Raw genomic sequence first — 22,608 nt, 5'->3', positions numbered from 1 at the left:
TTTTAGTCTCACATGCCAGAAATATTTTCACTGTCTTCAGAAATAGTCGAGCTATACAGTATGTTGTGGTGTTTTGCCACATGATGCACAATATTCTCAACTCCTGTATGAAATAAGAATTGAGACCCCGAAGATAGATTACTTCTAGTTGTGTGCTGAATGGAGTTTAGGTTTCTTTTCCTTTTCCTGATAGTTTGACACAATGAAAAAGGGATGGGCGGAGGGAGGAAGCCAGTTTAATGTTACACTAAGTCTAGCGATATATTGAAAACTTGTGCTTGATTCTTGAACAGAGGGTTGGCTTTATTGTCAGTGAAGTATCTGAGTTACTGACTAGTTCACGATGTTGTATCCCAGCATGTCAGAAACTTTGTTAATCAATGCAGGATGATCTTCTGTTTTAAAATTCAGAACACCCTAATGAGGCAGGAGGTTAGAAACACCTCACAAAAACATTTTCAGATTGTAGGATGTTTGTTCTATTCAATTTTTACCATTGCAGTTTTTACTGGGTTTAAGGAAGCAGAACCTTAAAAAAGACTTGAAGTATGTCTGCATCTACGTTGCAAACCAAAAAAAAGCATGAAATATCTATGCAGTTACATTTTTGGAGCTGTTTTGGAGTTTTCTTTGGGGAACAGCCATCTAAAACATCTAGAGAATCAACCATTGCAGTGAGAGATGTCAGTGATTTATGCCTGGACAGTGGTCTCTGATCTGCCAAACAAGAGTCCTGCAGAGTCTGCACCTGTGAGGGCTTCTGCTGCTGCTGATTTTCTGTGCTGGTGTGTTTCAGTGCAGCTGAAGTCTAGTCATAGTACTAGTTAAGCTACTACTATGACTATAATGGTTTTCGGGAAAAATAAGTATACTGTTCTGGGATTTCAGGATATTTTCAGCAGAAATTTCCTGTGGTTTAATTTAATGCTAAGCTAGACTGGATTCAGAGTTTATCGTAACGGAAAATCGGTAGCTAAAATCAGCTTGCACTTCGGATTATCCATATGCATATATATCACCTACTGCAAGTCAATTTAACATTTTAACAAAGAATTTAATTTCTCAAAGTTACTGTCATTGTGACAAATGACAGTACACTCAGTTTGATATATTTTGTCTATATTGGATAAACAACATTGTCTACAATTTTGTCAGGAATAAAGCAATGTTCAGACATGTTAGGATTTAGGTAGATGCTTATACTTCTGTGATTTTTATGCACTTACCTTGCTATCACATCAGCTTTCAGACTTGCGAAGAAATAAACATTGTATGTGTTTGTGTTCAGACTGAAGATAGTTATTGCTTGTTGAAATTTAGTTAGTCAAATTGGGGGGCGGGGGGAATCTTTTAAACTCACTTTGTCAGAATCAGACTTCCAGATGCGATAGTGTTTTTCTATTGGAAGCATTGGTTAATAATTTATATACAGTTTGCCAGGTTGCCTGTAAATAATGTTCTGAGGTCCCTGTAATGGAGCCAAGTTTATCTTTTGACTGAAACTTTCAGAAATGAACCTAACTAATATTCAAAATTTGTGGGTGCAAGGGGGGAACAGACTGTGCCAGCAGTGCTCCCTGTGGAGCTCAGGAAATGGCTGGTTTATATTTCTCAATAACTGAATGTAGTGGTTTCTTGGTTTCCTGGAATAGCTTCTTGTGTAGAGATAAAGATTAAAGTGATTATAAGAAACAGGAAAGCAAAGTGAATGTACTTTTTAACATGATGAATGAATGTCTTCCAAAATCTGAGTTTTTAAAAATGTCTTGAATGCTTTGCATTGCTAAAACAGCTATTGCATTTCCAGGCACTTTTTTTCAGAGTACTTTTTCTCTAGTTATGTCAAGCTTTGTCCTCAAAACTTCACAGAAATCATTCAGCATTCCTAGAAGACATTGTCTTGTAATTTCTTTCACACTTCAGCAAATGTATATTGTGTTGTAGTTCTTATCAATGTCACCGTTATGTATGAGGGTTGTGGGTGGTCACATTCTTTGTGTGAATATTTTTAAAACCAGCAAACCCAGAACAAGGGTTCTGATAGATTTCACTTAGAACTTTGTTGCCTTAAAGCTTTGTTGCTTTTTCAGATACAGGGTGATTCTTCTAAAACTTGGAAATCAATAACATTTGATAAGCATTTTGCTAGGAAAACCAGTCATTTGGAACTGTTCCTGTGGGGGTAAACAAGTACTTTGTATGAGCATCATTGTTCCCAAAGCATCAAAATACAGCCCTTCTGTTTGGCAACACAGATGAAAGTAGCTGGGAAACTAACAAGAATTCTGTTTGGACTGCTTAATATTTGTTCTTTAGCACAGTGCGAAATGTTATGTGAACACAGCAAGACCTACATGGAAGGTGCAATATATGAAGATGCACTTGGATTGCATCTTTAACAAGTATCTGCATAACTGCTACCAAATTTTCAGTGGTAGAATAGATAGATAGTTTTCCTGGGGAAAATTTCTTCATTTAGAACACTGTTAAGCGGAGAGCCTGAAAGAAAGGGGTCTTGTTTCAACATCTATGATTTCAGAATCATGTTTCTAAGCTGGATAATTACATACAAAACTACAACGTTAAGTGGAAGTTGTCCTAGTCTGAAATGTTCAGCAGTAATTAAGAGGAAATGGATGGTTGTGTAATAATCTGTTATTTTTTGCTGGTCTTAGTCAAACAGATTCTTTGGGATAAACATGTGATGCAAGCGTGTACATATTTTTATTTAAAAAGGAAGATAGCTTGATTTGTGAGTGGAACGGAATCCCTTCATAACACAGAATATGCAATAAAACAGAAGAGCACTCAACTGCGAAATTTACTATCTGGTGCATTTTTCACATGCTAGTGCACTTAAAATCTGATATTAAAAGTTACAGTTCTGCTTGATTTGTCTGAAAATTTTGGATACCTCCAAAATACTTTCGTGGCCTGGTATTCTTTTTCCATGTGCTTTGGTTCTTGGTGTTGTGATGACTTTGTCTTGTGGCCTGTTCTTGCAGACTGATGTCGAACATCACTGTTAGTCTTCTCCATGCTTGGCTTCAAATTTCCCCACTGCTGACCAATGTAACATAACACTGCAGAATACCTGGCATTCTTATGGCAGTATATTAATTTTGGATGAAAAGCAATCAAATCTATTTGATGCCAAGGAGTAATTTGGTCCAAACTGATGAGACTGATCACTGATAAATTCAAGCGTGTGTGTGTATGCATTGAAAGACTGGGCTCTGGTTTCATAACTTCTTCGTAGTGTTCCTCATCAAGGGTTTAATCCATTCAACATACCAATGCTTCTGCTAAAGAAACAGTCTTCAGGGGAGTTAACTTCCTCTTTTTTTTTTTTTTTTTTCTTCCCTTTTTCCTCCCTCCTCCTCTTGGTGGCTTGGTGCTGAAATGCCCTAAATTTGCTTGCCTGTTTTCTTTGAAACTACATACAAGAAAGCAGTGAAAGGGCATATGAAATTCTCAGCTTTTTTTTTTTTTTTTCAGTTGAATGAAAGGCCAAGAGCGATTAGCACTGCTGAACATAACAGTCTGTACACATTTTATGTCGGGACCAGCAGTTACCTGCCATTGCTTCATGTGGCCCTGTGGAATGAAAAATTTAAGGCTTCTGTATATAGAAAAAAGGTACAAGTTGGCTGAATGCTGAGAATCCTGCCACACAAAGAATACTGGAGTACTGGCATACTTATGCTGACACTTTTATTTACTTTTGCCTTCTCTTACTGAAGATTTTGAGGCAGACTTTGCTTCTCTGTTATTTGGTAGCAGTTTGTAGAAGTCAATAAGTAAACAAAGGCTACCCTGTCTTTCAAGTAACAACACCTGTCTCTAGCTGTTGGATATTTCCACTTTAATATATTTTCAGTGTCTAAACTCTAAGCTCATCTGAGCTGGATTTTTGGTTCTTTTTAATTTCTTACCAACTTATTAAGATTCTACCATTGTAGTTTATTTAAATTAGATTATTTTTATGTGTGCTACAAATTTTAGCTAGATTACAGCTGAAGATAACTCAATTCTTTGTTCCCTGGACAATCAGGTCTCCTGTTTGAAGTCTCTGGGAGTTTGATCCTTCACTTTTTGCCTTCTGCAGATATCCCTGCCTCCTTATGTTTGCCTACTAGCACAAATGATACACTGTAACTATTGGACTTTGGGCTGTATTTCATTCATCTGAGGCTGAATTTGGCTGGTGCTTTAAGGCGGTTTTTCAGCCCAGCTGGCGAAAAGAGCATCATACTCAGTTTCTCTTGTCAGAAGTAAACCCGAGGGAGCTGAGCAGGAGTTTTGTTTATGTTTAGGAGACACTCTAAACAGGTATGTGCAAGGGCTTAACACGGGCTTGAGCATCGATCCTCTTGCCATGCACTCAGCTCAGATGCATGGGTAACGATCAGCCCATTAAACTTTTAAAACAGTGCTGCAGGAGTAACATTGATCTGAACTGTTAACGACTAGAACTAAACGTGTCAGGCTGGAAGGCTTTCTCTTAAAGGTATTGGTTCCCTTGTTAGATAAATGATAATAAATCTTGCTTTCTGAGGGAAAAAACGTGAATTTGAAGTCAGTTAAAGTACTACTGCGATGCAATGAAGAACAACTTGAAGCTAATGAACATGCTTCAGCTCTGTTTTTCAGCAGTGTGTTGGTTATGGCATTGATTGTGTAATCAGCCCAATGGCAGCTGTTATGAAACACTGGTAATTATTACTGGTCACTTTTTAATCTTACTCATTACTGTTACTCATTATTTTTTACTATTAGTCATTACTGGCAATGAGTAATAGTGATCATTTCTTAGAAGAATAATGTCCTTTTTACTTCTCTGCTAGACTAGTCTTTGGTACAAAATTGAATCCACAGGTTTATTAACTTTATGCTTTATATCAGATTTAATGCAGAATTATTTTAATACTTGTGAAATTAGAAAAATATAAATAATTATTATTAAGGTAAGTTAAACAGCACTTGATTTTCTTCACTACATAGCAAATGTAAAGGACCTAGATCCTCATCTAGATTGTATACTAGATCCTCATCTGAGTATCATGCTCAGAGAGCTGAAGTTGATCTGATTTCTGTTTGAGCAGCACTTGTTCCTGGCAAAGAGAAACAAACTGCTGGAACAATGAGAGATCAACTGTGAGAAATCTTAAAAGAAAATAAATTTCTAAGTACAAGATCTGTGTGGTAGTTTCCATTACTTGTGCTAATCTTGAAATAATGAATCATAACTTAGAAGCTTAATCTTTTTAGTGAGAGATCAGTTAGAGTCTGCTTTATTGCAGAATACTTTTTTTTTTTTTAATGCAGAGGCAAAATATGCCATGGGGTGGAAGGAAGTGGAAAAGTAAAATTCATTAAGTTGCCACTATTGCTCATAGCTTTTAATTTGTTGTGTGTTTATTTTTTTCTTCCATGTGGAAGAAAGACAAGTGTATGGACTGCTTCCCTCAGGTTTTAGCATGAGGATATTGCCTATCTCAGACCAAACTTGATCATATTTGGGTTTCTTGGCTCTGTTATAACTGTCATGGATGGTTGGTTCTCATATTTTAAAGCCAGTTGCTAAAGGCAGCTGTTCAGATTGGTTTTACCCTGGTTCAGTCACCTTGTTTTTTTTAAGAAGATTATAAGTCCCTTTTTTCTCTTTGCAGTTTGTCAGGAACTTTAGAAACTCAAATGCTATTGCATTTTAATGCTTGATGCACCCTATATTCCTTTCAATTTACAGGGCAGCATTCCATCTAGTGCTTGTTCTAAGAGCTTTTCTGAGCTCTTTTCTGATTAGTCTTGAACAATCCTGCTTGCCAAATTGGCAGTTGGCAAATGAAAATTTTTTCATCAGTAATAAGTAGGAACAACTTCTGCCTTGTCCAATAAATCTTTGTGACAGTTTTGTAGCATAGTATAAAAGTAAAATAAACTTTCCTCATAGGAAAGAAGAGGGGTTTTTTATCTGCTCTTGTAGCACTGATGGGAATGTAAATCTTGTAATTACTTAAGTCATCTAAAGACAAAACCAAAAAGATAGTGCATGAAGATGAAAGTGAAGATTTTTTTTATCATGTATGCCTTTTCATTTTTGCTGATGGCATAGCATGTGTTTCAGTCAATTAAACTTCACATTTATTTCTCCAGATTTCTTTTTTCAGATTGAGAGGGATCAAAATTGTAACACCAGGGGAAAGGGACTATAAAATAATTCAACATTTTTAAACATGGGTTTCATGTAAATATAGATGCATCTTTACATGCTTAGGTTGTGTTTGCATCAGTTTACTAGTGCATGATGATGTTCAAGAAACCGTAATACCTACAATGGTTGGCATAACAGTCTTTCATCATGCTTGCCGAGCCCACCACGTGGCTATACCATGCCTCTAATTAGAGTTGCATCCATGTCTGGCTGGTATGTTTAGGGTTGATGTTTCCTTCTTCACTTAGAAATTTCCTAGTAATATCTTAAAGAGCATATTTAATATTAATCAAATGTAGCTTGTCCCCACATTCTGTGCTTGTGTTCTGTTTTGCATAGCCTTTTGCATTGTTCTCCAATTTGACTAAAACCAATATGCAACTAATCTTGATTCCCTACATTTTCGCTTTTCTTCTCACAAGTTTGTATGCCTATGCCCTTTTATTATTTTTATTTTTGAGGCTTCATAAGTATTGCTGGTGTGCAGGCTTACAGCTCATTAAAGAGAGTCTCAGTAAGTGTTTGGGATAAGCTTTTTGCATAGGGTGAGAGGATACTGCTTTGTATGTAGCTTTATGGAACCAAAGTTTGCTTGTTGACCAGCACTGGAAAGATCAGGTCTGTGATATTCCCCCCCCCCCCCCCCCCCCCGCATGGGCAGTTCTCAGTTTCTACAAAACTAAATCTTGCATAATAAACAATCAACCTCTGTAATTCAGAACTGATAGTTTTTTCTTTGAGAAATGATAGTGTTTCTAGCCATGTTAGCAGGTGTTCATTATAAAGATCAGCAACTATACCATAACATTTTTCTTTTTTAATTTAGACTGAAAGAAAAAAAAATCTGGATTATTTTTGCAAATGTGTGCTTATACAGTAGAAGTGTCTCATTTAGAAATGAGTTACAATAATGTCAGATGGGGTGGCTTAGGGCTTTGTCCAGCCAAATTTTAAAACCCCCGAGGGTGAAGGTTCTGCAGCCTTTTGGCACCTTTCCCAGTGGTTGATAATCCTTGAAAATCTTTTTTTCTTCTATCAAATTGAAACATGTCTTGTTTTAATTTCTGACACTTCTTGTATTATTCCCTCCCATACACCTCAGTAAAGAACCTGTCTTCATCTGCTTGGTAACCTTCCCTTGTGAAGGTTGCTGTTGGGTCCCCTTGAGCCTTCTTGTCACTAGGCTGAACACTAGTTCACCAGGCTGAAACAAGGTTTAGATTACTTCAAAATCTACATGTACTTTTGATTTGTTTTCAACTTCAGTCTTTTAAAGACCCATTGAACAGTGATTACTTTTAAGATAGCATGCAACCTGTAGTTCATGTCCTGCCAGACTGAGTTGAAGTTGAGTGAGGTTTAAAAGGGAAATGTTTTTTGCCCATTGATACTAGTATTAAAATTCTATCTGGGAACTGGGAGAACGGATTGCTAATGCTCATGTCTTGTTATATCCATAGTATTGTCCATTAATTTTTCAAAACAGTTGATTCACCTTTGCCAGCTCTGCTGGTTGTTGATTTTGACATGGATGCTGTCAAGTTGTTTATGACTTAATGATAAAGATATGGTCATCTGTGATAGCATTCCAGACTAATATAATAAATATTTTACACCTATGCTTTTTCAGATGTATTGAAGTAATGTAGGTCTTATGAAGGCACTGGAATCATCTTCCTAGAAAATAATTATGGTGTTATGCTGTTTGAGCTTACTTTTTTTTTGGTTTAGAATTAAACTGAGTTAACAAAACAGGAATAAGAGAGGTGGTATCAGTAGTGAAATGAACCAAATTGTATGGTGAATATGATGGGTCTGCCCCATTTAAATGTAATCTGTGAAGAGCTAATAATATTTACGGAGCTCCAGTCTAGTGCCTTTTTGGTGAGCTATTACTTAATAAAAATTGTCAGTATTTCAAGACTTTGAAATTCTTGTTTTCTGTAGAACAGACACTTGTATCTCATCTGTTTTCCTAAAGTTGATCTTTGTGTTAATTCTTTTTCTAGAAAATCAAGTTCTTGACATTCTTTATCCAAGAACCTGGAGCAGCAGAGAGGCAGTTTTTACAATGAGGATAAATTATCTGCTAGGTAAGTTAGGTGCCAATCTCTGGCAACAATCTGATTTTTTCAGCTGGGGCAAACAACTATGAGTTGTAATCCTCAGCTGGGTATGTAAGTTGTATCAGTTGCTGTGGTAGTAGGTGATTTAGAGATAGTAGACCTTGGGACAGGCCTTGGGTGAGGAAAAAAGGAGTGTTTGTCACTTGTACATGTAATTTCCACACTGAGCAGTGATGAAACTCTACTCAACTATGTAGTCCTACTTTTTTTTGGTATGTTGCAAAAAATGTGAGGATAAAGTCTGTGAGTGTTCTAGGAGTGAGTTAACTGGTACATTGTGAACGTCTATATACCTAGGCAGATAAAATATATATAGGTATAATGAGCTATGTATGTTTATCTCTTAGTGTGATGCCCCTCTTAGTATGTTTATCATCATAGTGTGATGCCTTGTCAAGCTGCCTGGTATTTCAGGTAAATTGGAAGTAACTTCATTATAGTAAATTAGATGTGACTAATTTTCTTTGTGAGTAAATTTTACATAAGAATGTGTAAAAAGTAGTAAAGGTAACCTTCTGCTGTGCATTTGATGACAACCCAAGTATTGAATTATTTACCATTGCTTTGTATTGCTCATTTACTTTTTGATGGATCATATTACACTATAATATTGTTACTGCATTGGCAGAAATAGCTGTTCAGCAGTCTCAGTGACCTCTGGAAAGGATAATTTGTTTGGGAGTTTAAAATATGGTTGACGTTTTACCAGAGTCTCCTTGACTGTTTCTGATAGTGAAGTGTACAGAATACTATGTTTTGTAGTCTGAGGCTACATGGCATTTAAATAGTGGGGAAAAAAACATGTTATCATTAGAAGTATTTTGCATCTTGGTTTGCTTCTAGTTATGCTTATTGACAATGTGGAAATTCCAAAAATGTCCAAGACACATAAGTAAAACATAACTTCTTTTGAACTCCGAGTTTTTTAAACATTCTTTTCTCAGCTTTGGGGTTTTTTTGAAAAAAGACAGCATTAGAGGCTCGTTCAGCAATGAAGTTCTGTTTTTTCTTTATGCCTTGCTTGGCACTGAGAATATATAAAGTGTTAGAATAATATGTTAGCATTTATATTTGTGAATATAATTAACAGGATTTTGTTAGGTGTAGGTTACTGCCGTTGCTGCACTTAGTTCTAGATGGCAGAAGTCATTACGTTTTGGGGCCAGTTGGTCATTACTTTCATACGTACTCATGACCAGGTGCTAGAAAACCTCACTTCATGCAAAACAAAAGGAAGAAAAAATAGTAGTTCAGTAAGAACCCCTCTGATAAATTCTGAAGTATATTTAACTTTAATTAGTATATTACATAAATATCATTATCTCATTTCCAAAAACATTAAGTATTACTAAATCCACCTAAATAAAACTAATGTAATTTTAAAAAAATTTATTTTTAAGTTTTCCTTTGAAAATTTAGTTTTAATAAGCCAAACATGAATATAATATGATTGCTGACTCTGGTATTTTTTTTTCTTTTTCTGTTTAGGTGTTCAAACTTCTGATTCAGTCACCAGATACTAATGAGGGACAAAACCTGACTGATTAACACAGTTCTGGTAGTTTGTCGGGCTTTTTTTATTCTGTGGTATTTGAGGAAAATTTCAAGGAATGGAGTTAGCTCACAGTTTACTACTTAATGAAGAAGCGTATAATCAGCTTGGTGAATTTCAAAAAGCAGAGTTCGTTTTTGAATGGTTACGATTTTTAGAAAAACTTTTACCAGTGACTAGCAGAGTAAGTATAATGAGACTTGAGAAGAAAAGCACATTATAGAGCTATTTCTCTCTGTCTTTTTTTGTTATTTTGTTTAAAAACAAAGAGTGGTATTCAATTTCATTTGCTTCATGTCTTTTATGTACACACAATGAAAGTATGTGTAGTGTTAGCAGCAGGCTTCTGAATGTTACAAGTTTTTGGTCACAGCCCTTCAAGTAACAGAGCCACTTGTCCAATGAAAGGAATTGTTAATTTTCTTTTTTTTTTTTTGTTAAACTCAGATTATTACTGCAAGTTTTTGCAACCCCATGATGAAGAATGGCAGTCATGTTTCCACCTAGCACGGCACAATTATTTGGTAGTTCTCTAGCAAGCAAGCATGTAACAGCTTTCTCTTTGCTTTTTATTTTCATAATCAAATGATAAAAGATCTGTTTCCAGCTAACTCTCCAATTGTTTGGTTCACCGTTTAGTGTAGATTAACTAGGATATGTGGCTATGTTACAGTAAACCAAGCTAGATAATGCTATTTAAGTGTTATTTGTGTTAAAATATGTAAAAAATACAGTGCTAGGCTCTTTTTTGTAGAGCATTTTAAAAAATTGATGAGAGACTAAAATAGATGATTGCTTTAAGGGAATTTCTTTCCTTTCTAATGCTCAACTTTTTGAAAATGCCCAAGTTCTTCTTTACTACTTAAATTACTATATTTCTATGAATTGTTTTATTTTAAAACAGGCATAAAAGCAGCAAGAAAAGGCAATTTTGTTTTAACAAGATATAACTGTACAAATGCCATAGGGAAAATTCACTTGAAATGCTCCTAGAAAGAATTATGCTCTGAAAAATGTGATTTTTTTTTTTTTTTAAGAAGAATAAAAATAGTCACATATTTGAGATGGCTTTTCTTTAAGTAGAAAGGTGCAATAAAATGTTAATTTTTAATTAAGAATGTCAGATGATCAGAATGGTAATAATGAAAAGTAAAGATAATTAGTGATAATGAAAAGTAAAGGTAGTATTAATTATTTTTAACTAACTTTTAAATTTAACTCAATTTTAACTGGTTACTGATTTTATTTCCAGGCTGATATAAGGGAAAATCAGAAAAAACTGGTTGAACAATTGACTTCTTTATTAAACAATTCACCAGGACCTCCTACCAGACGGCTTGTTGCCAAGAATTTAGCTGTACTTTATAGCACTGGAGACACTTTTTCTGTTTACCAAACAATTGACAAATGCAATGAACTCATTCGGAGTAAAGATGATTCACCAAGTTATCTGCCTACGAAACTGTAAGTATTTTTTTTAACCCCAAACTTCAAATCCAGTAATAACAAGACAGACAGATCTATGTGGTGAGAGGTTAATGTAGGAGAGGGCATGCTCCCTCATTTCTGCCTGTTGTCCGGTAGAGCTTTGTACCATATGACACACACAATTTGGGAACCTCCTTGATTAGTATCATTATTGTGGTTATATCTAGCTGTGAACAATAATTTTTTTCTTTGGTATTACATCTCTAACATTTTTAGACTTCAAAGAGAAACTGAATTAATCTGAAACCTGAAAGCAAATTCAAACTGCCTCTAGGTATTATAACAATTTTATTTTAATCGTTTAGTATGCTGCCTTCAGAACAGAATTATGAGTGGTTAAGTACTTGTGTAGCATTTTATATATTCCTTCCTTGTCTTTACTGGAAAATTTTGAGTAAGAAGTTGGGCTGCATGTTGGGGAGAAAAAAATTGCAGTCAGTACTTTACGACATAAATTGCCCTTGAAAGTTTAATAAGCTTAAAATATTTTTTTTCTTCCTTAACAAGAAATTTCTTGTTATGATTCACATAAATATAACATAAAATCAATCACATTCAAATGTTTAAAAACCACATTATTTTTGAAGCATTTAATGCAGAGGCAATTTGGTGGCTGATGGGAGTCAGAGTAGGCTGTGTATGTTAGAACAAAACTTGACCTACCTAGCTAGCTAGTATTTACTGGATCCACTGGAAAGAAATGCCTTGAGTGATTTGAAAGCGAAGCTAAATTAATTTATTTAGGAGTGTAGGAATGCTTAACTTACTGCTATCATTCAGAACTATAATGACCACAGAATACTTTAAGGTAATAAAGCATAAACTGGCATCAGTTTACTCTATGTCTTTGTTCTGTGAGGGGACAAAACCAGTTTGCAATACATATTGCAATACTGAATAAACCATGCTTTATAGCACGTCAAACAAACACTGCTTGTTACAAAAAAAAAGCTTTTCATAAGTAACTTATTTAACATTAATAAAAGAAAAAAAAACATTTATCTGCATCTGAGTTCACTACCACGGGATACATAACAGAACAAAGAATGTGGTAGCATTAGATATTGTATGTGTACATCAGGAACCAAAAGGGTAAAAGACAGTTGGTGATCTCCAGCCAGACAATTGAAAATCAGGACAGAGAGAATACCAGTAATAGAGTTATGAGGGGACAGGTGTTGGAAAAACAAAGAGAAGGTAATAATAGTGCTGAGAAGAGCGGTAAAACAGACAAATACAACTCCAGGTACAGAATAGAGTTACTGAGTACATTTTCTAAGCCAACTGTGAAGCTGGATATAGTTAGTTAGAAACATCTGAAGTGTTTGTAATTAAACACCTAAAGCCTAGCCAACAGAACAGAGAAATGTGAACTGCTACTGCAGGATGTGAAACCAAATCTTAAAGTGCAGAGATATTATGAATAACCTTAATTCCCGAAACAATGCGAAACTTTCACTATAGTGAAGAAAATTTAAGAGAAAGGTAGAGATAGTAAAACATCATTGTGCATTAATGATGCAGTATACAAAGCAGAGCAGAATCTGTATTCTTCCTTTACTTCACATGCTAATCCTGTTTCGTAACAACCCAAGTGAAGTCTCCTGAAAATAGATTTTTGCAAGGAGTCAGTTGTATTTTCCAATACTATAATATTTTTTTGTTTCCCTCTTGTTCCAGTTGACCACTTCTTCAGTCTTTTGAGTAAAGAATAAATTTGCTATAAAGGGTCTTAGTCCTGCAAAGTAATTTATTGCTATACTACTGGCTCCTCAACAGTGAATGCGTTAACATTATAGGATAGTTGGAGTATGGGACAGAACTCTGTGGGTCTGCCTTGCTTTGGCTGCTAGATACCACACCGGAGGAAGAATCTCCTCCATCTCCTATGATGTCAACATAGCAAGGAGGGATGATGGGAGTCCATTGGCAGTAAGGCAGAAATGGGAAAGACAGACAGAAATGGCAGATATCCAGAGTCAGAAGGCAGAGAAGTAGCAGGGGGAAGAAAGAGAGAGGTGGCAGTGTTCAGAATCTTGCTGGGTATGTAAGCAATAGTGAGGAGAGGAAATAAGAGATGTATGTAGTGGAGAAAAAGGTAGCAGTAAAATATGGTTTATTTCAAAAGAGGTTTGGAAAAGGGATTTCTTACAGTACTGACACTGAGACAACAGGCTACAGAAAAATAATTGGAACTATAGAACTCTTTATTGAGTAAAATCTTTCATCTTGGGGTGCAAGTATATGGAATGCTTGGTGTTCAGTAAAGAAAGGCTGATTTCTTTTCATTTTTTTTTTTTTTTAAAATCTTGATTAAAGTGTTGTCTTTGTTTGCCATCTGTCCTTATTTAGTGTACATGCCCATGTTGTCTGGTAGCAACACTTCACCATCATTGTTTACAATATGTTGCTTCACTTTAAATATGGTTTCCAGTGAATTTTTCTCTTATCTCATAAATTAGCATTTTTCTTCTTGCATATAGGTGGAAGATGGAAATGTTTTAGGCAAGCATTTTAAACAGAACCTTAGGTGCTCATCTCCTACTAAAATTTAGTGTGTTGTGAATGCTGTATCAGATCAGATAAACAGGTCATGTAGTGTGAATACAACTTATTACTTTAAATTACAAAGTTTTTAAAATATCCACTAGGGCTGCTTTTAAACCATAAGCATTTTGAAAGCATTTGGCTGGTCAGCAAACTTCCATAGCTGATCTTAATGCTATTTTACCACATGTTTAAGTGTCTCAGTTCTGCATTTTCATTTGTACCTCTCCAAGTACAATTGTTAAAGCAAAATTTGAGAGAAAACAACTTAAACAACTTAAACTTAAATATCAGAGTCATATATCAAAACGGAGGTATGCTGCCAAGGAGGAAAAAACACAGGCAGAGAGGCTTTTCCATGCAAAACTTGTATAAATTTACAGGCTTCCTTGGAAACTTCTGTCTGTTGTGATTTGACAGATAAAGTGACTCAATAGTACAGTTTGGACCTAGTGAAGAAACATTTGTAGAAAAAAGAAATAGACAACTAGGGTCATGATACAATTCTAGAAGGCAGTCAGAAACTCTTCCTAAGTCCTGTGCTTTTATAGAAACTTAAATATTGATGTGCAGAAGTAGGTGGATTCTTATCTTCAGTTGAGTAGGTGCTACTCATCAACAAATATAGCCACTTGGTTGCTAGAAATCCCTGTTCAACGCTGACTGACTCTTTCATGCGATGCTTAAACGCATGGTGGTACAGTCAACCATGTAAGAGTGTTTGAAGTTTATATCATGATGTAATAAGGTAGTTCTGGTTTGGTTTTCTTTTGTATGTGTTTGTTAAATATTCTTTCTCTGGATTATGATCTGAAATATGTATTATTTAGTCTTGAAGCTAATTAAAGAGATTACCTGTGACCATTGGATGATCAGTTTAGTAGTAAGGTGGTGCAATAGTAATTTTATGCCCAGCCAACACAATGAATAAAATTAAATTCCGAACTGTTGGTGTGTACTGAGTTGGATAAAAGCGATAATGAAAAATGTTGCTTTAATGAAAATAGGATTTTGGTATGATAAGAGGTAAAGAATATTGGTTTTGTTTTTCTTATTATGCTTTGTCATTTAGGAAATTACTGTTAATATTAAATGCATTTTTTTAATTAAGAAGGTGTCAGTATGAGATTTTAAAATTCTTTATGTGAAACTTGAATTCAGTTGGGGAATAAGTAAAACGTTGTTTTGTTGAAGGGGCTGCTAAGCAGTGTCACTCTATATTTAGGTAGATCTGGCCAAAGAGCTGAAAGCTGATTAAAGATATACTTTCTTTTTTTCCTTGTATTTATAACATTAATTGGTTTAGTTATAGATCTGTCAATACAAAAGCAAAGTGTCTTCCTTAATTATTCAAAGACAAACACTCTTTAATTAAGCAACTATTTTTCTTTATTTCTGGGGTTTTTTTGCTTAATATTTAGCAATTTTTGCTTTTGCCAAAGGAGATGCCGATGAGCACACAGACTCCAGTTGTCGGGTATTTCACCTGGAAACTAAATTCAGAATCTGTGTGTGATGAAAAGGACATTGGCTTACGTGTTTATTTCCTTCAAGGTGTTTCTTTATTATGTATTGTTATACGTGAATGCCAGAATTTTAATTACTAGACCACTTGCAGTCTACTATTGACCACTGAGTTGTAAATAAACCTGTCCCTGGCTATTTCTAGCAGTATCTGCTGTAGCACAGTGCCATAGACTTCATGAGGCAGAGGATGCTTAGTTAGAAATTAATGTTAACCTTTAAAGGTGGATATGAAAATTGTATTCCTATTGTAAAATTTATTGGAAGATTGTATTGCCTGAATTCTTGTATTATCCAAGTTATTTTGCCACCCCTTGTATGTGCATTTCTCCTAGAGTGTATATGCCACATACAGACCTTCTTTTTTCCTTTTGACAATCTACTTAGCTTTTTGGGACATTCTATTTAGTTATTTTGTTGTTTGTCCATTGATGATGTTAGTTGTCTTAATCCCTTTCATCTGTTACTGCATCCATTTTCACACGTCTTTGGATTTGCTTTTGTTTTAGTGCTGCGGTGGTATGCTTGGGCTATTTATACAAAAAATTGGGAAGAATTTTGGGAAACAGTTTTACTGACACCGTTGGGAATGTACTTAAAGCAATGAAGAATGCAGAGGTATTGGAATAGCATGTTTAAAAAAATAATAGGATGTTTACTGTTGGTAGCTGGACCAATGAATAGGCGAAAGTACCTGATAGCAAAATATGGAAAAATTGTGGAAAATCATAGGATAAAAATCAGTGTCTAAATTCCTAAGAATTACTAGAGAGTTAATGGATTATGTCTATAAAAGGTTGATCATAACTATTCTCAATCTGATTACACAGAAGAACTTGATAAACTAGAAAATTTAATTGCCTTATTGAGAACATTTTTGCTCCAGCAAACTCATGTTTTGAATTTTAAACTGTTAGTGAGTACTTTCCAGTAGAACATAGAATTACTATTTTCACTTGCTTATAGAGTTATAGAGCAAGTTGTCTGCTTTAACTCACTTCAGCATAAACAGATCTCCAGAAGTGTAAAAGACCCAAACCACTGTTTACCTATTTCAGTAGTTGGTATTTTGTATTACCAAGGAGCTTAGGGTTACAAAACTTTAACATCTCTCTTTTTCATTTTTAAGTCTCAAGGTCGTTATGAAATCATGCTTAGTTTGCAAAATATATTAAATGGTTTAGGAGCTGCTGCTATCCCCTGTCATAGAGATATTTACAAAGCTGCCCGATCATGTCTGACGGATCGATCCATGGCAGTTCGCTGTGCTGCTGCAAAGGTAAAGTGCTCTAATAGCTGTTTTTATTAAGTAAGTTCCCTAAATAAAATTCTATTTTAATGGATGATGAACACAGCAATAAATACATTGTTTGCTTATCTTTATTTCTTTGATGTTGTCTTGGCAGCAAAAATTCAAGTGATTTTAGTATGAATGCTTATTTTGTTAGGGAGAACTCTGTGTGTTATGTAGCACACTAAAATTTTTACTGAGTGCTTTTCCATATCAAAACATTTTTATTTCCCTTTTTTGTCTAGTGTCTTCTTGAACTTCAGAATGAAGCAGTATTTATGTGGAGTACAGACCTGGATAGTGTTGTGACCTTGTGTTTTAAATCCTTTGAAGGTTCCAATTATGATGTACGATTAGCAGTTTCAAAACTTTTAGGCACAGTATTGGCTAGAGCTCTAACATCTAAACAGACAACAGGTAAAGTATGTACTTTGTTTGCTGATTCCTCATCTTGAAATCTGTCACGTGATTAGAAACTCCTGTGTTCTGTTGAAGCCTGAAGTAAAATCACAGCATAAGCTTCATCTGGCTGTTTGTATCTCTGGTTTGGTCTTTTTTGTAACATTTTTCTTGTGAAGTGCTGTGTTTTTGGTTGTGTTAACCTATGTATATACATATATATCTAAATAAAATCATAAAAAAAGAAAAATATTTGATAAAACTATATTTCTCTGTTACAAGATTGTCACTGTATGGAGAGAAATTAGTAGCCTCAAGAATTTAAAGGCAAGATTAATTTAAGTAGTCTAGAAAGCACTAAGATTTGAGAGGGTGTCTCTGTCAAACTAAAGAGCTAAGGATCTCTTCAAGCTGTTTTTCCACAATCATCATTGACATCTGGATTGCCTAGCAGTACAAAAGTGATCAGAAGCAGAAACAAGCATGCAGTTTTGTTCACTCAACAGACCATGTAACAGTTCTTGCTGACAGTACTTGATCTAACTGAAACATCCTGGCACAAAGTTAACATTTCCAATCTTGTGTGTCATTCAGACCGGGCATTTTTAGTCCAATTTTAGGAGCCTAAAGCTAAATCTCTAACTGTAATCTAAGCTAAATATAACAGGATGCAAAGTAAATGTGATTTAGACTATTTGTTGTGCTTTTAATGGCATCAGAGAAGACCTTCAGTGCAGTAAGCAGCAAATGACAAAATTACATGCCTTTAAGCCCAGCTTACTGCCTTTTGAAATTCTTGAGTCTGTGTTTGCATTGGAGACTCTAAAGTCTTGAGTTATAAGTTATTTTTCTAAGAATCTTTTGAAGAAAATTATTGTGCTACAGAAAACAATCAGCACTTCTCTTTTCCCAATAAAATAATAATAAAAAAAATACTCTGGCCTCTTTATAGACTCAGTAGTTTAATCTTTGTGAGCAACATAACTGTATTTCTAAAGTGCTAAGTTAAGGTTATGTAAGAAGCTCATCAGCTGTTTGGTTGGTTATTTTAAATTATTTGTATTTATTTTAGTTATTTTTAGTTAAAAAGAAGCTGGAGCTAAGTGAGACAGAATTTAGGTGGGGGCTAGATGGGGCTGAGGAGAGGTGAAGGGAGCAGTACATGAAGTGCATAGTCCTGAAGTCTCTGCATTGTATCTGATAACCTGCTGATATTGGGGTTCTCTTATTAATTTTTTTTTGGACATGATTATCTCAAATTCTCTCATTCCTTTTCCCATCTCAGTACTTGGAAGAGGATGAAAAATGCAGTGAAAATTTTAGGTCACTTACTTTGCACAGTGTGCAGTCATCATGCTGACTTTGCACACACATGTCCCAGCATGTATGTTAAATGAACTTTCTATCAAGAAACAAAACAATGGAATAGGAATTAGGGATAAATAATTTTCCTAGAAAATTATTGTCATTCTTTTGGAGAGCTAATTTAATATTAAGGTGAGATGCTTTTTTTCTAAGAGAACATGTAGCTGTACACTTATCTGGCTAAGCATAACAGTAAGGTTGTCTGCCCTGTCTGGAGTTTGGAGTAGAGCATTGTCTCTGACGGTAAGCTGGAATCAGTTAGAGTCAGGGCTTTCATGAAGTTTTGTGTGGTAGGAGTTGGCCGTACAGACCTTTTTGCAAAGGGAGCTTAGATTTAGATGGTAAATACTGAGGGAGGGTAAATGTATGTATACATATCAGGTGATGACCTAAACTATTTCAAGATAGCTGAAGCAGAAAAACTTGAGAAATATTGTGGTTCACTGGAGCACTGAGTCCTAAAATGTCTTTGTTTGTGTTACGAAATTATGCTCAAACAGTATTTGGATTTGATTGTGCTACTGAATTTGTGCAAATTGTTTCTTCTAAAATGTAGCAAGTTTTACAGAGCTAATCCTCTAAAGACTTACATGTATTCTTAGCATCCATCAGGCATAACTTCCGTAGAATCTCTTTGGAAGAAGTGATGGAGCTACTGGGAACTGGATTTCTGCGCGGAAGTTGTGGATTTCTACGAGCCAGTGGTGATATGTTGAAAGGGACCAGTTCAGTCAGCAGAGATGTTAGAGTTGGAGTCACCCAGGTTTGGATTACGTTAGTTATGATTTTCTGAGATTGCTAAACATTCTGAATATTTTGCTCTGTTTTGCTCTCCATATATCTCTTATTTCATCCTTTTTTGTATCTGTGACAAAATGTATGTACTTTAAAATAAGGATTTACCTCTTGAGTTATGCTAAAAAGAAAAGAAAAAATATTTCTGGTGTTGCTTATTGTTTACCTGATAGTTTTTGAAATTTTCAAAACTAAATATATATTACTTGTGAAAGCTTCATGTGATATGAATTTCAAGTAAGTGATATAAATAAATACTTTCCTCAAATTTTTAATTTAAAACTTAATACCTTATGTCTGAAAATTAAAGGGAGAAGTTACAAGAATTCTTTGAACTTGGAATAGTTTCCTTCTATATAGGAACATTCCCAGTCCTGTTCTGAAAGAATGGTTTTGCTTTGAGTAAGTGCATGAAAAATAAGGAAAACAGAATTTAGTGGAAAAAACCAAATATCTGTTTTTCTGTGTTCCAGGAGGCTCAGTTAGAGGATAGAATCTTGTTAATTGAGCAGGACTGAAGTCAGACCATATAATGCATGCTGGTAAAAACAGTATAAATTTTTCAGATAATATCAGATTGGCTTCTTCCTGTAAATATTATCTTAAACAGCATTTACATGGTAAGACCTAGATAGATATTCAAATATTAAACCTGTGAATCAAGACTAATGGTCATGATGAACATTAACATATCCAACAGCTGTGATTATTTTAGTATGTTACAGTCCCCACAGCTATTTGATACGTCCCCTTTGCCAGTAAGGGAGTTTTTCAGTGCATTTTAACTTCTGCAGTGCAAAAAAAAAAAAAATCTGTAAATTAGCTTGAATTACTGATAGAAACTGCCAGACTTTGCACTGAAACAGCTAGAAGGTGCTCACAAATTGTCTTCTATGCTCAGATCATGCTGAGTGGAAGCATTAACTTCTGGCAGAGAGACAGAAAACCTGGGGAACAATAATACCTTGACAGCTATTTGCCTAGAAAATGCATGCCAGACTCCTAGGGTGTTCTATATACACGGTGGTTCTATTAGTTTTCCAGGAATAGATATTTCAGTTCAGTGTTTTGGCTATTTGTATTGGGTTTTGGAGGTTGTCTCCTCTTTCATGCATTTCTGCATTAACACAGTAGTACCTGTGCTAGATGGTACACTCTAACTGTACCAAAACAGTTAAAATAGTGCAATGTTTCTATAAGAAAAACTTGAGAAACTGTTCATATATCAGTGCCTGTGAGTAGAAAACACTTGCACTTATAAAATGTATTAATTATTATGTGAATTGCAGTTTACTGTAAATTAAAAAATAAGAAAAACACTGAAGATGACTTCTTACATATGGAAGAAGAATTATATTTGTTCAAGACACAGCGAGGTTCAAGATACAGTTCAAAATGTAGCCATGGCAGTATGACTCTTCACAAATTTATTTATCCTGTTAAATTCCTCAGTTTTCAAATCTGTAAAACGGGGGGAAAGTACTGGTATGTTATGAAGCCTAAGTAGTATTTGTCAAGAGCTATTAGATGCTAACAGGATCTAATAGTACAATTTCTCCATCTACAATATTTCACTTTCTTTTATGTGAATAATTTTGTTGTTAATATTGGACATGAGACAAAGTATGTATGAGGCAAATATAGAAATTCATTGCTATGGGTAGTAGTTGTGAACTTTCTTATGAGGAATTTTGTGTGTTCATTTGCATATTCTTATTTTTTGTATTCCGTTTTCTTGATGGTAGCACATCTATTCATTAAAAAAGAATCCAATACATGCACATGGAAGGCATTTGTAAGGGAATGTATTATGTGGCAAAATAAATGGTCTTGTAGTGATTAGATTTGTAAAGTGACTCTGCATTCTTCCTCTTTGTTGTGACAAACGTAGTCTTTTTATGGTATTGCCATTGGAAGGCAAACAATTAAAATTCATTGAGATGAAGAGCAGTGCTTGGGGGCTGCAAATATTCCCTAATTCAAAACCTATAATAACAAAATTCTCTCAGGGTTATGGTTTATAGTTTTGTAACATAGTAGTTCTTAAAATGCATTCATACATTAAATTTGGGTTCCATGTGCAGAATGTTAAATAGCTGGAAGCTGTTGTTCAGTGAGAGCAAACACAATGTTTTACATAACAAGTGCCTGTGCAGGGTAAACTGCCATTTCTCACACTCTGGAATGAAATAAGATGGGCAAGCAGCTTGAATTAATTTACAGTCAAAGCAGGCTATAATATAGCTAGTACAGTTTTGATAGTTATTTAAATTACTTAAATAGATCAAAAAAAATTGCAGCTACCTGAAAGGGAGAACACATGTGATTTATGGATGCATAAATGTATCAGTAATCTCAGTTCTGGTTGTGGGAATGTGCACAGATTTAAAAAAAAAAAAAAAAAGTATGTGGGATAGCTGGCAGTGGTTTTGCAGATGATTTTGCTCTAAAATACGACTTCTTTTCAAATCTCTTCCAGGCATATGTGGTATTTGTCTCTACATTAGGAGCACAATGGCTTGAAAGGAACTTCTCTGCCTTCCTTTCCCATATTCTAGATCTCGTGTCTCAGTCTCACCCCAAGGCTATTCAGAGTCAGATGGATGCTATTGGCTGTCGCCGCTGTGTTTCATTTATCCTTCGAGCTACAGTAGGCGGCCTTCTTGGGGAAAAAGCTCAAATTGCAGCTGCCAAGGAGATTTGTCAAGCCATCTGGAAATTGAAGAAAGTTGTGGGTATGGGTCTAACAAGATTATCCATTTGGGCCTCAGTTTTTCCGTTTTTAAGTGATTGTTCAACTTCCTAATCCAGAGACTGCAGAAATAGAATATACAGTATGGATTTATTACCATAATAATGTAGAGGGCTTTTGATGGACTTCTTTGTTTTTAACTTGGGCTGGTTATTTGTTTGTGTGTGTCTGTTTCTGCATGTGTGTACCCACACAAGTGTAAACATATTTTTTAACACTTATTCCCTGGTGAATATGATTTTAACCGATTACAAATATAATAAATTAATAAATATATGTAGTAATAAAACACAGTATTTTAAATTGGCAGTTAATATATAGCCAGATTCTGCCTTCTTGTTCAGAGCAGCTGACGCTACTGATGGTTCAAAAAAGAAGCATTTGTTCCTAATTGACAAAACAAGCATTTCTCCTGGAGAAAACAGATCTCTTGTGTGATAAAGTCTTGTACACAGCTTCCAAAAAAAGCTGCTGATCTCCCACCATCGCCCTTGTAGGGGAAAAGAAAGAAAATGCTGGGCATAACCAGTCATTCCCTGGTGTACAGCTGCATAT

At 35.0% G+C, this 22,608-nt stretch overlaps 1 protein-coding gene across 6 annotated transcripts in view; it reads left to right on the top strand.

The window, feature by feature from the left end:
- The window catches only part of HEATR5A (HEAT repeat containing 5A), a 66,131-nt gene that overhangs the window by 1,311 nt on the left and 42,212 nt on the right, over positions 1–22,608 (top strand). For all 6 annotated transcript variants that reach the window (XM_074824585.1, XM_074824586.1, XM_074824584.1 and 3 more), the window contains exons 2-9: positions 8,224–8,307; positions 9,829–10,076; positions 11,145–11,356; positions 15,961–16,069; positions 16,581–16,730; positions 16,988–17,159; positions 19,109–19,269; positions 21,781–22,036. In XM_074824585.1, the coding sequence (XP_074680686.1) occupies positions 9,951–10,076; positions 11,145–11,356; positions 15,961–16,069; positions 16,581–16,730; positions 16,988–17,159; positions 19,109–19,269; positions 21,781–22,036 (1,186 nt within the window). In that variant the 5' untranslated portion in view covers positions 8,224–8,307; positions 9,829–9,950. The remainder of the gene's footprint in view (positions 1–8,223; positions 8,308–9,828; positions 10,077–11,144; positions 11,357–15,960; positions 16,070–16,580; positions 16,731–16,987; positions 17,160–19,108; positions 19,270–21,780; positions 22,037–22,608) is intronic.

The sequence above is a fragment of the Strix aluco genome, chromosome 4, assembly GCF_031877795.1.
Source record: "Strix aluco isolate bStrAlu1 chromosome 4, bStrAlu1.hap1, whole genome shotgun sequence".
Taxonomy (NCBI): domain Eukaryota; kingdom Metazoa; phylum Chordata; class Aves; order Strigiformes; family Strigidae; genus Strix; species Strix aluco.
The sequence above is the reverse complement of the archived record's forward strand: the minus strand, read 5'-3'. Positions and strand labels throughout refer to the sequence as shown.